Raw genomic sequence first — 13,268 nt, 5'->3', positions numbered from 1 at the left:
TTGGCTTTTTCCCCCAGCCCAAAAACATGAGTTTTAATTGTGGTCCCAAAAAAAAAAAAAAAAAAAAAAAAACTGCTTGTGTGCATGGTGGTTTGTCCTGGCTGTGTTGCCCTGGCGATATGATCAGGGTCTACCAGCCCCCCCGGCACCCCTGCAAGGATGAGTGTGTTGGGTATGGATGTTCACATCTGAATATATGGTGCACCCACTAACTTTGAAAATAAACAAAATTGCACTTGTAAATGCCTCACTGCAGGTATTCATTGTATCAAGATAGTGATGCACGCATGCACAAATATATATATATATACATATACTGTACATGCTTTTTTTTCCAGCATGACTGTATCACAGCTGCTTAAAAATATTGAGCCGGATAATAAAAATGCATTAAAGCACCTTTCAAAATACTCAAGGACACTGTACAAAAAATAAAACACAACAATACACCAACAAACAATCAGCAACTTGCATAAATCAAACATAACGGAGATTATACAGATTTGAAAAGATGTTTTGAGGTTTTCAGACTGAGGGAGGGAGTCAGTTTTACGGATCAGGGGACGGCTGATTCCAGAGCAGAGTAAGAGAAGATGATGGCCTCCTGATACTGAGACAGAGTGGACAGAGAGGTGAATGAAGGCAGAGGAGCTGGGACAGGATGGCCTTGAAAGTGATGAGAAGTGGTTTAAAATGGGTCCAGAAGTTGATGGGGAATCAGAAAAGTCATCATCTCGATCTTCTTCCTCTGCACTAAAACCACTGAAGTAATTTTCTTCAGTGTTCGAATTGAACAGCCTCGCACACATCTTCACTCTCTTTTGTTTTTGCTCTCAATGTCACTTTTGTCTTGAGGTAAATTTGCCTTGAGCTTTTTTTTTTTCCTCTTTATGTTGTATTAGTTGCAGGTAAAAAAAAACTGTTTATAACCTCTCAAAGAGCCGGAACTGTGGAAAAGCTTTATGGTTTTCCGGACGAAAACGTCTATGGGAAAAATACTGTTGCATCAGAAGGAATCTCCACTGAGTACCAACAAGTGTGTTTTTTAAACAAACCCTATAAAATATTGTTCAGGTGAGATTTACAATGTGCCTACTTGTAAAAATGTAGCACTCAGTAACTTTATTGTGCAGGTTTGTCCAGTCTGTACATCTTAAAGCAGATAACCTGCCTAAACCCTGAAGCAATTTCAAAAGGCTGCTTTAAAGATTTTTTTTTTTTAAACACCTTGTCTGTTTCTTTGCTCTTCTGACGGAAGTTTTATGCAGAAATGAAGAATTAAACTTTAACTCTGTTTGTCAGTAAAACAAATTGTTTTGTACTGAGTCAGACCAAAAAGGACAGATCTTGTCCTTGAGGACTTGTTTTACTGATTTACATAGTCAGGTCAGTAGGAGGCTCTTGTAGACCTGAGAAGCTGAATCAGGTGTTTTTGTTTTAGAGTCACATCTAAATCCTTGATGCTGACCTGCCATTCAAATACATTGCTTCATATAAAACAATCAACATGCATATGCACTGATCTGTAAATGTAATCAAAACTTTAATTATGTAAGTAGGATAAAATAAACCAATGAATATTGTCTGGTAATACAAATGCAAGTTGTCTTAATCAGTCCTGTTTTTTTTTTTTTTTTTTTTTTTTTATAAGATGTTTGCAGGCTGGTGATTATTCAAACACAGTGCAGTTTAGGGGAAAATGTTGCATCATTAATAAACAATGAATGTACAAGTCTGTATAAGCTTAAAGATATTACTGGCCTGCTAAAGTCAATGTGTCAATGAAGCACACTGATCGGCTTTGATTCTAAACCCGAATACATTGATTTTCCAAACATGCTAAACTCATCACCTTTTCCACACTCCATTGAACTCCTTCAAGAGTTCAGATCCCTTCACTTATGATGCAAGTACTTTGTGTCCCTTAAAACATAGTTACTCATTTATTTAAATGTGTCGCTGAGCTATTTTTGTTCCTCATATTTTTTTTTATTAGTTAATTGGTGTATTGCAATGACCTAATTCTAAAATGAAACACAATTTTATGTAAACGTCTGGCACCCTCAGTCATACATTTTCTCTCTTGCCAGTAGTAAAATGAAACTTTTTTTCATTCACTCCTGCCTCATAGTTGTAAAAATCCTGCTTGTTTCTACACAGATTCGCTGCATGTTAAACATATGGGGGGTGATCTTGTACCTGCGACTGCCTTGGATCACGGCTCAGGCTGGTATCGGTATGTTGAGCATTCCTGGTGTGACGCACTTTCAAGTGTTTGTTCTCGATTTTAAGACTTTAAGCCATTTCAAGCATTATTTAGTTAACATGTAGAAAAAAATGTGGCTATGAAAATGATTCAGTCTGCAAGGATCTGGTGAAAAGCGTTTGTAAATTATGACAGAAGAGGTAGAAAAGAACAATTAATCAATGTAAGTGAAGTTCTCCAAACATAAAGAATGTCTCATAGACGTGCCAGATGGCATTGACAGCACTTGTCAGGGTTTGATAAATGATGCACTTCAAGTTCATATGCAACTGGATGGCTGTATTAAGAACTGCTTGTTGTATAGAGAATAGCTGACATGTTGACAAATTGTACAACACAACCAACCATAATGCAAACTCTCAAACAAAATCAAATTACATCAAGTGCTAATTATGCCAACGCATCTTACAAGGCATATTCTGTATATGAAGACCTTCAAATGCCTCATTGACTGCAATTGTCTGAACCAAAGTCTTCCGCTCCAGAACTGCCAGCTCCTTGCAAATTAATTGACTGACATAACCTTCATTGGTCTGTGTGTATGCTAAATTACATCACATTTTCAATGGATGAACTGAACCTTTACTCAGACCGTTTCCCACCTCTGACAGGTATGACCTGGGTCATCATTTTGCTGTCATCTACTATAACTGGGATCACTGGTCTCTCCACTTCAGCCATAGCCACCAACGGAAAAGTCAAAGGAGGTTTGTTATTAGAAGATGGTCTATTTTCAATGAGGAAAAAGTCACAAACTTCTAACCAGATCATATTTTTCACCTCGTCATACCCCAAGGCGGTACCTACTTCCTGATAAGCCGCAGCCTCGGTCCAGAGCTGGGCGGCTCTATTGGCTTGATCTTTGCTTTTGCCAATGCTGTGGCTGTGGCAATGCACACAGTGGGCTTTGCTGAGACGGTCACGGACCTCATGAGGGTGAGAAGCATTCTCCACACACATGCACAAATCAGGTTCACAATAATCCAAACAGAAACTCCTTATATGCATCTCTTTCTTAGGAACATGAAGCTGTCATGGTGGACCGAACGAATGACATCCGCATCATTGGGATCATCACTGTAACATGTCTGCTTGGTATTTCAATGGCTGGCATGGCGTGGGAGTCAAAGGTTAGATCGGTGGTCAAAGAATTTAACAATCCTGGGAGTTTACTTCAAAGATATGCATAGCATTTCTGAAAAGTAAATAAGAATAATAGATGGTGTTAAATAGTGTTAGGGATGTTCTTTTTAATGTGGTAATGTTTTCTTTTGGTTCCACATTACATTTTGTCGTAGAATGCTTTTTTTCACTATCAGTGATGATTTTCTTTATTTTAAAACTAAATTGCTAGTCTTTAATTTCAAAATCAAAACACATTCCCAAGAAACAAACAAAAAAAAAAGCTAATTTGTTTAATCTGTTGTTGCCCTGAGCTAATTTTAGCTCAACCAACAAAAGTAATGGTTCTCGGGGCTGTAAAGGTTTCTGAACTCCAGCTGAGACCAGTATAAAACGTATAGTTAAATTTTATTGTATCTTTAAAAAGACTGGGTGGAACTTTAAAATTTCCGTTCACATTTTTAAAATGTTCTCCTAAAGTCTTGCTAGTAGTTCTTTTTACTGTGAGCATAAAATTGTGACACCACATTCCAGACTTCAGATATCTAGGTTACCTGACTGTTTCTATACAAGTTCCAGAATTGACTGTTGTATAATCTGTGGCACATAAAAGGTTTATAGGAATAAATTCAGCTGTGTTTGAACAGAATGTCAGGCACTGCCAAGGCTTTCTGCCTTGTAACATCAAAGGTTAAACCAGTTTAGTTCAACTATAAATGTATTCAAACAGTTGCATAAAATGAGACTTTCACAGAGTGGGACAGAAATAGAAACAAAAACCTTTACAATGGAGTCTGAGATGATATTGTTCAGATTTTGCTAAAAACCCAGTTTTATTTAATAAACCTTCTTAAATGTTTGTCTGCACTGCCCACTTACAGTACTTTGCAATGTGTTTTCCACAGGCCCAGATTTTGTTCTTCCTTGTCATAATGGTGTCATTTGCCAGTTACATCGTTGGGACCATCATGCCTGCTTCTGTGGAGAAACAAGCCAAAGGATTCTTTAGCTACAAAGGTAACTATTATTGGCACTTGGCCCTAGCTGAACATATTTACATTTTTAATCTTCCCACTGCATTTCCTTGATCATTTTAGTAGTTAAATTGTCTTTTTTGTTTGTTTTTATTGTAGTTTATATTTTAATGGGTGATTTTTCTGGCAAGTTTATACTTTTGACATAAAACATGTCTATAAGATATGAATCCTTGGGATGAAATGGCCAATCTAGGTTGCAAGTTCTACACCAAGACAAATAACACTCCCTTCTCCCTGATTCTACCGTAACTTTTACCATTTCAACTTCAACAGCTGATATTTTTGCTGCCAATTTCGTACCCGACTGGCGGGGTCCGGAGGGCAGTTTCTTTGGCATGTTCTCCATTTTCTTCCCATCTGCTACGGGCATCCTGGCAGGAGCCAACATCTCTGGAGATCTGAAGGTATGCAAGTGTATTTTTTCCTCTTTCTTCTATTCTATCAATATATGGGGGGAACATATATCCCCCACAGATAAAAAAAAACTAAATAAAATACGCATGAATAAATATTAATGTGGTTGGATAGAAGTAGTTTACTTTGTATCTTATGTGTTTTCCATCTTAGAATCCAACAGTAGCTATTCCTCGAGGGACACTGATGGCGATTTTCTGGACTACTTTTTCCTACCTTGTCATCTCTGCAACCGTTGGTAAGCCTACTGTATACTATTGTATTTCCCATACTACTGTATGGGAAATATATGCAGAGAGTACACTTCCAATGTAGTATTTGAACATGTTTTGTTGCCGTTTTCTCTAGAGTAAACTTAAAAAAAAATCTTCCCAGCACTGAACTATTAATCCCTAGCTAATAATCGTTTCCTTTTCTATGTCTATTTTTTTTGTCATTAAAAGTTTGTCGATGGTTGTTAATACTGAATTTCTTCCTTTGTATGTTAACTTTTATGCAGGATCTTGTGTGGTCCGGGATGCCTCTGGCTCTCTGAATGATACTTTGTCCCCTTCAACACCCATCGACGACTGCGTAGGTTTACCATGTCAGCATGGATGGGATTTCACCGAGTGCATTAACAATAAGACCTGCACCTACGGCATTAGTAACTACTATCAGGTCAGTTGTAACCCATGCAATCATGCCACTATACACTCTCCTTATATCCAAAATTGTGAAGGACAGTTTTTGTTGACATTATTTAATTCCAATAAAAATGTGAATAGTTAATAGCTATTAATGCCTCTAAACTATAAGGAGATGCAGAGCAAGGTGGCAATATGATGGCATAAAATCTACATCAGTTGTAACTGTAGCTGATCTTGTGTCTGTTTTTAATCAAATTCTAAGATTAAGTTATTTATTGCCACAAGGATAGATGTCCAATCAAAACACATTTTTTCATACATTTTCCGTGAACCATATAAAACATTTTTGACAAGAAGCAGGCGTTTAATAAATCAGACCTTTTCTGTGATTAGTCGCTAAGCATGGTGTCGGCCTTCGGCCCTCTCATCACTGCTGGCATATTCGGAGCAACTCTGTCCTCAGCTTTGGCCTGCCTGGTGTCTGCTCCCAAGGTGTTTCAGGTACAAACACAGTTTCTCAAACACCACTATACAGATGTGGAAAAAAATGGCCCTGCATCTTTTGTTTGAAGTTTTTATCCTATTTATCATATTCTGCTTTACAGTGTCTCTGCAAGGACCATCTTTATCCTCTCATTGGTTTCTTCGGCAAAGGATATGGCAAAAACCATGAGCCACTCAGAGCCTACCTGTTGACGTACATCATAGCTGCCTGTTTTATTATCATTGGTGAGTCAATGAGACGGATGTTTAATGTATTTTCTAACCAAGTCCTACAGTGTGTTGGGTTAACATTCAGCAACTTTTTGGTTTTTGGAATAGATATTCTTTATGACCACAAAATTAAGTCTTAAAGTTTATGAGAGCAATGAAAGCAAAAATAATTTTAGTATCAAGATGCAGTTTAAATTCTTAGTAACTGAATATGATTTTTTTTCCCTTTTATATCAATTTAGTCAGTATATTTGATATGATTGATGTTTATCTTTTCATCATGTATACAATGCAAATTTAATTATTAACCGTATTGGTCAGTTGAAGAGTTAACATTAAACAGGTTCATGTTTTTCACTCAATAAAGAGTAGCTTATGACAAGTAAAATTATTTTCTGTCTTATAATTTACCAGCCGAGTTGAATGCCATCGCTCCAATCATCTCCAATTTCTACCTCTGCTCCTACGCTTTGATCAATTTCAGCTGCTTCCATGCTTCAATCACCAATTCACCAGGTAGGTCAAAAATATTTGCTCTCTTGCAGAGTTCTTCTGTAGTTGCTTTTCTGTCACTTTTTTTTTTGTTCATTTCATTAAGAAATGCTTGATGTATTAGACAAAGGCAGCCTGAGTAAAAAGAAAAGTCAGTTTCAAAACCAACCAGGACCTCTGTGAAAATATGAGCTGAAATATACTAACACCTTCTTGAATGGGTGTTCATTTTTACTAGCCATGCTTAAGCCTGATTAAATTAATAACAATGATTAATTTAAATAGAACCTCTGGCAACATGAAGTAGGCTAAAAGATCTTAAAAGGCAATACACGACCTACTATAATTAAATTCAAGTACACATTAAAAAAACAAAAAATATATAAAGCTCTGGAAAAAATGCAAAAACATTTCTAGGATTCTGAGTCTTCACTGAACCATAGTGAGAGCCATTATCTATAAATGATTACAAAAACCATGGAACAGAGGGACTTTCAAAATAGCATTTTGGTCCTTTAAATAGGAGGTCATAAAGGAGCAATAACAGCATCTAAAGCTGGGTGGGCCTCAGTTGAGGACAATCACTACTGACCTCAAAAAAGGCCGGTCTCACTTTCCCCATAAATATTTTTGATGGTTCCCAAGACTTTTGGAAAAATAGTCTGTGGACTAACGAGACAAAAGTAGAAGTTTTGCAATGTGGTCCCTGTACATATAGGGACACACTGGCAGTGTTCCTTAAACAGAACATAGTATAATTAGACAGACACAATTGAGGCAGGATCATTCTCAGGGGCTGCTTCACTGATTCAGGAGTTGAAAACCTGCTATAATTGATAGCACAAATTCTGGTCTCCAGCAGAATCCTGAATGATTGTCCCATCAGTTTAGGAGAGTGATCTTAACCGGATTTTTCGTGTTCAAAAACCCTCCAATGTAAGCAAAGTTACAGCAATCAAACAAAGAAAGTGCAGGCAAAATTTCTCCACAGCGATACAAAGGAGTTATTGCAAATGCGTGATGCCATGTGCTGCCACTAAATATTCACAACCAGAACTTACATGGGGTCAGATTGCCTATTCAACTTTAACAAATCAAATCGTCATCCCAAAAACGGCAATTTACATTTACTCCTTTATTTTGGCATATAATGATCAGACATGAACAACAAATGACCAAAAAACAGACAAGATCTTAAAGGTGAAAATTTTTCCCTGCACTGTAACTTATGAATCATGTTAAGCATGCAAGTGCATAACATGATGTAGCTGTGTATCATTTTATGTCCACGTTAATGTCTACATTAAATTGCATGAAGCTGTGCCCTTGAGCATTTGATAGAGTAGCTAAAACAAAGGCCAGTTTCTCTGACTGGGAAGTGTGGATTGTGTTTATTTGTACATCTGCAGGTTGGCGTCCATCCTTCAGATTCTACAGTAAGTGGCTGTCGCTGCTATGTGCTGTGATTTGTGTGGTGATCATGTTCCTGCTGACCTGGTGGGCGGCTCTTATTGCAATTGGAGTTGTCTTTTTCCTCTTGGGATACACACTGTACAAAAAGCCAGGTAATCTGACTCGCTGTAAAAAAAATATATTTCCATAAAAGTCTAGCTTATTGTCATATCAAAGCTTTCATTCATATTCCTTGCTGGGCTTAGATGTGAACTGGGGCTCGTCACTCCAAGCAAGCTCCTACAACATGGCGTTGAACCATTGTGTGGGTCTGAACGTCGTGGAGGACCACGTCAAGAACTACAGGTTAGTGATATGCTTAGGTCTGTGTGAAGATTTTATGAGTAGCTCACTGTTAGAGGACTGCAGCCAAGAGTGATCTCATGGGGTAACTGGTTGTTTTTGACAGTTTCCTAAACTCTGCTTTAGACATTAGCTGGAATTGTGTACTTTGGTCAAGTGGGACTAAGACTCAGGTTTCAGGAAACAAACACTCCATTTGGATGTGGTGAAAAACAAAAGACAATGTAAAATGACTGTATCTCTGTATCTAAGATGTATCTCTTAAAATTATTTGCTGCAGTGGAATAACAGTGGAATAATAGTTTAAGTTGTTTTAGTGTATTCAGATCATGAACAGAAGTCGGTATAAGTACATAAGAAGGTGCTTTGCTATGGTTATAGTACTTTTCCTGTTTTGATACTGGGTCTGGATTAAACCTCTTTATGCCTTTGCTCCCTCCAGACCCCAGTGTTTGGTGCTCACTGGTCCTCCCAGCAGTCGTCCAGCTCTCTTGGATCTCGTCAACTGTTTCACAAAGGACCTCAGTCTGATGATGTGTGGAAATGTGGTCACTGTGCGTACAGATTAAAATGCCCACATGAAACTCATTCTAATGCAATAAAGCAGTACATAAGGTTCTTTGTGTTTAGCGTACCAATTTAAAGAACTACTAATTGTCCTTCCTGATTTTCAGGCCGATTCTTCCCCATCAGCTGTAGAAAAGGCGAGCAGTAACAGCCATATCTCCTGGTTGAACCAAAGGAAGATAAAGTCATTTTATAGGGGAGTTGTGGCTCCGGATCTGCGTTGTGGGGTTAACATGTTACTTCAGGTCAGAAACGGCTCAAACTCCCTAACAACCAAAATATGACTTAAACAAGGATCAGTGTTGTAGTGTTTTGAATGAAATATCTTTCTATTCAACAAAGTGTTCTACATTTTCCATTATGGAATCAGCTGTCTATCTAGAACATTTGTTCATTCTAATGTGTTTCAGTAAATTTTAGAGTTCAGTCTATGCAACATAATCTGTGTCCGATGGTTTGGCATAGAATTTGTAAAGTTTGAGGATTCATTTTCACAGAGTTTTATACTTTCTTTGAATATATTTAAGAACGTGACCATCTTCTTTCCACTCTGCTCATGTTGCTAACTCCCCACCAGGGGGCAGGATTGGGTCGAATAAAGCCAAACGTTTTGCTGATGGGTTTCAAGAAAGACTGGCGCTCCGAGCCATCTATTGCAAACAACTACATAAATATCCTGCAGTGAGTAATATTTGCGAACTTATCTACATAGCATAAATAATCTTATGGATATGTAATTTTTGAAATATTTTACTGTCCAAACATGAAGAAAACAAAGCTTTGTTGAATTCAATTTTACGTGCTCTTCAGTGATGCCTTCGACCTGCAATATGGAGTGTGTGTGCTGAGGATGAAAGAGGGCTTGGATGTCTCCAGTCCACCTCAGTCGCATGGTGAGAGCATTATTAAAGAACAATTTAAAGTTTTTAAGTGATCAATACGTTCTTCCCTGTCTCACATTGATGTTAATGTTCTTATTACAGTTAATCAGGGTTTCGATGAGGGACAGGACAGCATTAACACCATCTCTCCCGGCTCCCTTATTCGAACGAGCACAACATGTATGTACTGTGCACATCATCACACCACAAGAAAATATGTATTTTCCTGATGGAGCTTTACATATATTCAGATCCTACAATGATTATTGTTTGCAGCTTCTGTATCTGTTGATCTTGAGCCGCAGCACACCACCGTGTTCCAGAAAAAACAAGGGAAGAAGACCATTGATATTTACTGGCTGTCTGATGACGGAGGTGGGACCGCTACGTCTGCAGTCGCCAGTCAATCACCTTCATCTCTTGCTTTTAGCATGATTCCTAATGATGATCTTTCTGTTGATAGGTCTGACGCTGCTGCTGCCATACCTGCTGACTCGCAGGAAGCGCTGGGCCAGGTGTAAGGTCCGAATTTTTGTCGGAGCGGAAACAGACAAAAAGGACGAGCAGAAAGAGGAGTAAGATTACCCGTTTCATATAAGAGATCTACTACTTTAGTTTCTTTTGGAGGAGGGGATAAAAATGGGCAGAAGGATCTGAGTTTTTTTTTTTCTTCTTTTTTACGGTGGAGGTTTTGTGTAAATTTTGATTTTAGATTTTTGCTACAATAAATGTGCTCACTTTGTGTTTTTGGCCTTGATTAATTCAAAGCTACATTGCATGTATGCAGAGCAATTAATGAAATACTGAACACTGAAAACCGTTGACTTTATAAAAAAAAAGGTATAGCCAGTCCTGTTTAAGGTCATTGTGGTTTAGTGAATAATTCTAAATAGCTTGCCTAATTTCTTATCATTAATTTCAATAATTGTGATATGATTTATATGGCTGTTATATGAAGTTTAAATGAAGCAATATAGTCATAATAGAATATGTTTTTGTTTTAAGACAGGATTGTTTTTATTTTTATTTTGAGATTATATGAAAAATATCTTCGGTGTATGGTTTGTTCCTAGGGTTTTGTCTCTCATCAAGAAGTTCCGTCTCGGTTTCCAAGACGTTGAAGTGATTCCAGACATCTACCAAAATCCTCAGCCTGTCAAGTAAGACTGCACGCTTTGTTCAAGGATTGGGTATTTCAGTAAATCTGTCTCAGGATCAGATTTATCACATAATCTATGCAAGAGAAATTTTGAAAGATCCAGAAACTCCATCCCAGATCTCAGTTAGCATGTTATAGATCTCAAACCAATTTCAAGCATGTTGATGGACGTGATGATCTTTTGGGCTTGTTTTACAAGCTTGGATACTTGGATACCGTACAGTGATTGAGTCGGCGATGAACTCCTTCAGTTCATCGCTGATGCTTGATCCAAACTCGATCATTAACAGGATAATGATACTAAACACAGCAGCAAATGCAGAACAGGATGGTTGAAAAGGAAAAGAATAAGGGAGTTGCCAATGCCCAATCTTAGTCCAGAGCTCAACCTTGTTAAAAGTCTAACCCGTGCAGAAATAACTGTCTCTAAATCTCAACAAATTGAAGCAGCTGTGAAAAGAAGTAAATCAAAATCACTCCAAAAACTGTGACATAATGGTGAAGTCATTCAGAAAGCAACTTGTTGCTGATAAAGATGATACCACAAGGAAAACTGCATGACGTGTACTTTGCTTTTTCTATCCAGCAGAAGGGAAAAAAAACACACAAAAAAACACGCTGATCCAGACTTTTGAAACATTATCTAATAATGGACTTCTTATTTTCTCCAGTGTTCATCATTTCGAGAACATGATTGGTCGCTTTAGGGTGGACTCAAATCCTAAACAGGACTCTGATTCTGACCCTCCAAGGCAGCAGGAAAAACCTTGGATGATCACTAACCAGGATTTGGAGAGGAACATGGCTAAGGTCTGAGAAATTCTTACCACTCACATTTCTCTATCCCTCACTTCTTTGTAACTAGAATTAACACTGTGTGACCTTCAGTCCCTCCGTCAGATTCGTCTGAATGAGGTGCTGCTAGATTACTCCAGAGATGCAGCTCTGATTGTGATGTGAGTGCAACATTTGTAACTTTCGTTGCTTCTGTCCTTCAAGCCAGAAGATGCAATTGTTGCAAACTGAAAATAAATCCTGTTAAGTGTCCTTCATTGTGTCTCCTAACAGCACCATGCCAGTGGGGAGGCGAGGCAGCTGTCCCAGTTCTCTGTACCTGGCTTGGCTCGACATCTTGTCCCGGGATCTCAGAGCTCCAGTCCTGATGGTCAGAGGAAACCAGGAGAGCGTTCTTACTTTCTACTGCCAATAAATTTTTCCAGTAATTATGTTGTTGTTAAAAGGAAATGATGTAACACTGTAGGGCCTTGAAAACTGAAAAACCTGAGATATTTTAATGTAAATTTTGTGCAATTGAAACCAACATGACAATATAAATGTTTAAAAAGTAACTCACATGCACACAAAAATAATTTCTCTTTTTTTTAAGGATTTATATTCATTTTTCCTCCATTGATTTTTAATACAATCAAAAGATATTCAAAAAGTGTGGCAGATCTGCCACACTTTTTAACACCTTTTCTGAATTATTCTAAATTTGGGTTGGTAGTAAAAAATGAGTGATTTGCTTCCAAAACTTAATTATGTAATTTATTAAAACATAATAGCATTATAATACAATAAAATGACAATCTAAATCAAGGTTCATTTCTATATCAATGCCTAATTTAATAGGCTTTATATTTGTAATTGTTTCACACTGTCAGTCAAATTCTTACATATTTTCTCTAAACAACAAAGTAGTGCATAACCGTGAAGTGGAAGGAAATGATTCTGGGTTTTCATAATTTTTCTAAATAAAAATCTGAAAATTGTGAGAGTCTGGCAAATCACAAACAGAACCTGTTGATCTTCTGCCATTAAACTTTGCATTATCAAGATTTGGTTATTAGAAATTAATAACCCAATTAAGCTGTTGATTTATGTTGTGGCATGTTTATTGGTACGCTGCTACTGTAGTTAATTCTGAGGGCGGGATCAGAGAAATCAACTATTTTCATTAAATAGCTTTTAATAAATCAAAATCTCCTGAAATTTCCTTTATAATTCTGACATGTTAAGAACATTAATAATGACTGTTTTTTCTTGTTTTCATTCAAACAATTCAATCAGCTTCGATTGTGGAATGTATTAATGTATTTCTGGAGTTTTATTCCTTTAATTTTCAATCATGAAAAACCCATGTTTTATGTTCACATATGAAACATTGGAAATAAAAGAAATGTGAAATTGCTTTTTTTAAAAACCTATGAAGTGGCCATCATGTTTTCATTT

General features: G+C 37.3%; 1 protein-coding gene across 1 annotated transcript in view; it reads left to right on the top strand.

The window, feature by feature from the left end:
* Positions 1-13,233, top strand: part of slc12a3 (solute carrier family 12 member 3) — an 18,375-nt gene extending 5,142 nt beyond the window's left edge. Inside the window, exons 3-26 of the mRNA XM_015058315.1 lie at positions 2,161-2,236; positions 2,878-2,973; positions 3,063-3,202; positions 3,286-3,396; positions 4,294-4,405; positions 4,699-4,829; positions 4,993-5,077; positions 5,339-5,499; positions 5,862-5,969; positions 6,074-6,197; positions 6,597-6,698; positions 8,084-8,239; positions 8,333-8,432; positions 8,872-8,983; positions 9,104-9,241; positions 9,574-9,677; positions 9,807-9,889; positions 9,980-10,057; positions 10,154-10,252; positions 10,341-10,452; positions 10,951-11,037; positions 11,708-11,846; positions 11,925-11,992; positions 12,105-13,233. Of these exons, the coding sequence (XP_014913801.1) occupies positions 2,161-2,236; positions 2,878-2,973; positions 3,063-3,202; positions 3,286-3,396; positions 4,294-4,405; positions 4,699-4,829; positions 4,993-5,077; positions 5,339-5,499; positions 5,862-5,969; positions 6,074-6,197; positions 6,597-6,698; positions 8,084-8,239; positions 8,333-8,432; positions 8,872-8,983; positions 9,104-9,241; positions 9,574-9,677; positions 9,807-9,889; positions 9,980-10,057; positions 10,154-10,252; positions 10,341-10,452; positions 10,951-11,037; positions 11,708-11,846; positions 11,925-11,992; positions 12,105-12,246 (2,664 nt within the window). The 3' untranslated portion in view covers positions 12,247-13,233. The remainder of the gene's footprint in view (positions 1-2,160; positions 2,237-2,877; positions 2,974-3,062; positions 3,203-3,285; positions 3,397-4,293; positions 4,406-4,698; positions 4,830-4,992; positions 5,078-5,338; positions 5,500-5,861; positions 5,970-6,073; positions 6,198-6,596; positions 6,699-8,083; positions 8,240-8,332; positions 8,433-8,871; positions 8,984-9,103; positions 9,242-9,573; positions 9,678-9,806; positions 9,890-9,979; positions 10,058-10,153; positions 10,253-10,340; positions 10,453-10,950; positions 11,038-11,707; positions 11,847-11,924; positions 11,993-12,104) is intronic.
* The last annotated feature ends 35 nt before the right edge of the window (positions 13,234-13,268 follow it).

This window comes from Poecilia latipinna, unplaced genomic scaffold (assembly GCF_001443285.1).
Source record: "Poecilia latipinna isolate Pla-1442-1.1 unplaced genomic scaffold, P_latipinna-1.0 Scaffold1531, whole genome shotgun sequence".
In the NCBI taxonomy this organism is placed as follows: domain Eukaryota; kingdom Metazoa; phylum Chordata; class Actinopteri; order Cyprinodontiformes; family Poeciliidae; genus Poecilia; species Poecilia latipinna.
This window is presented reverse-complemented; position numbering and strand designations above follow the sequence as displayed.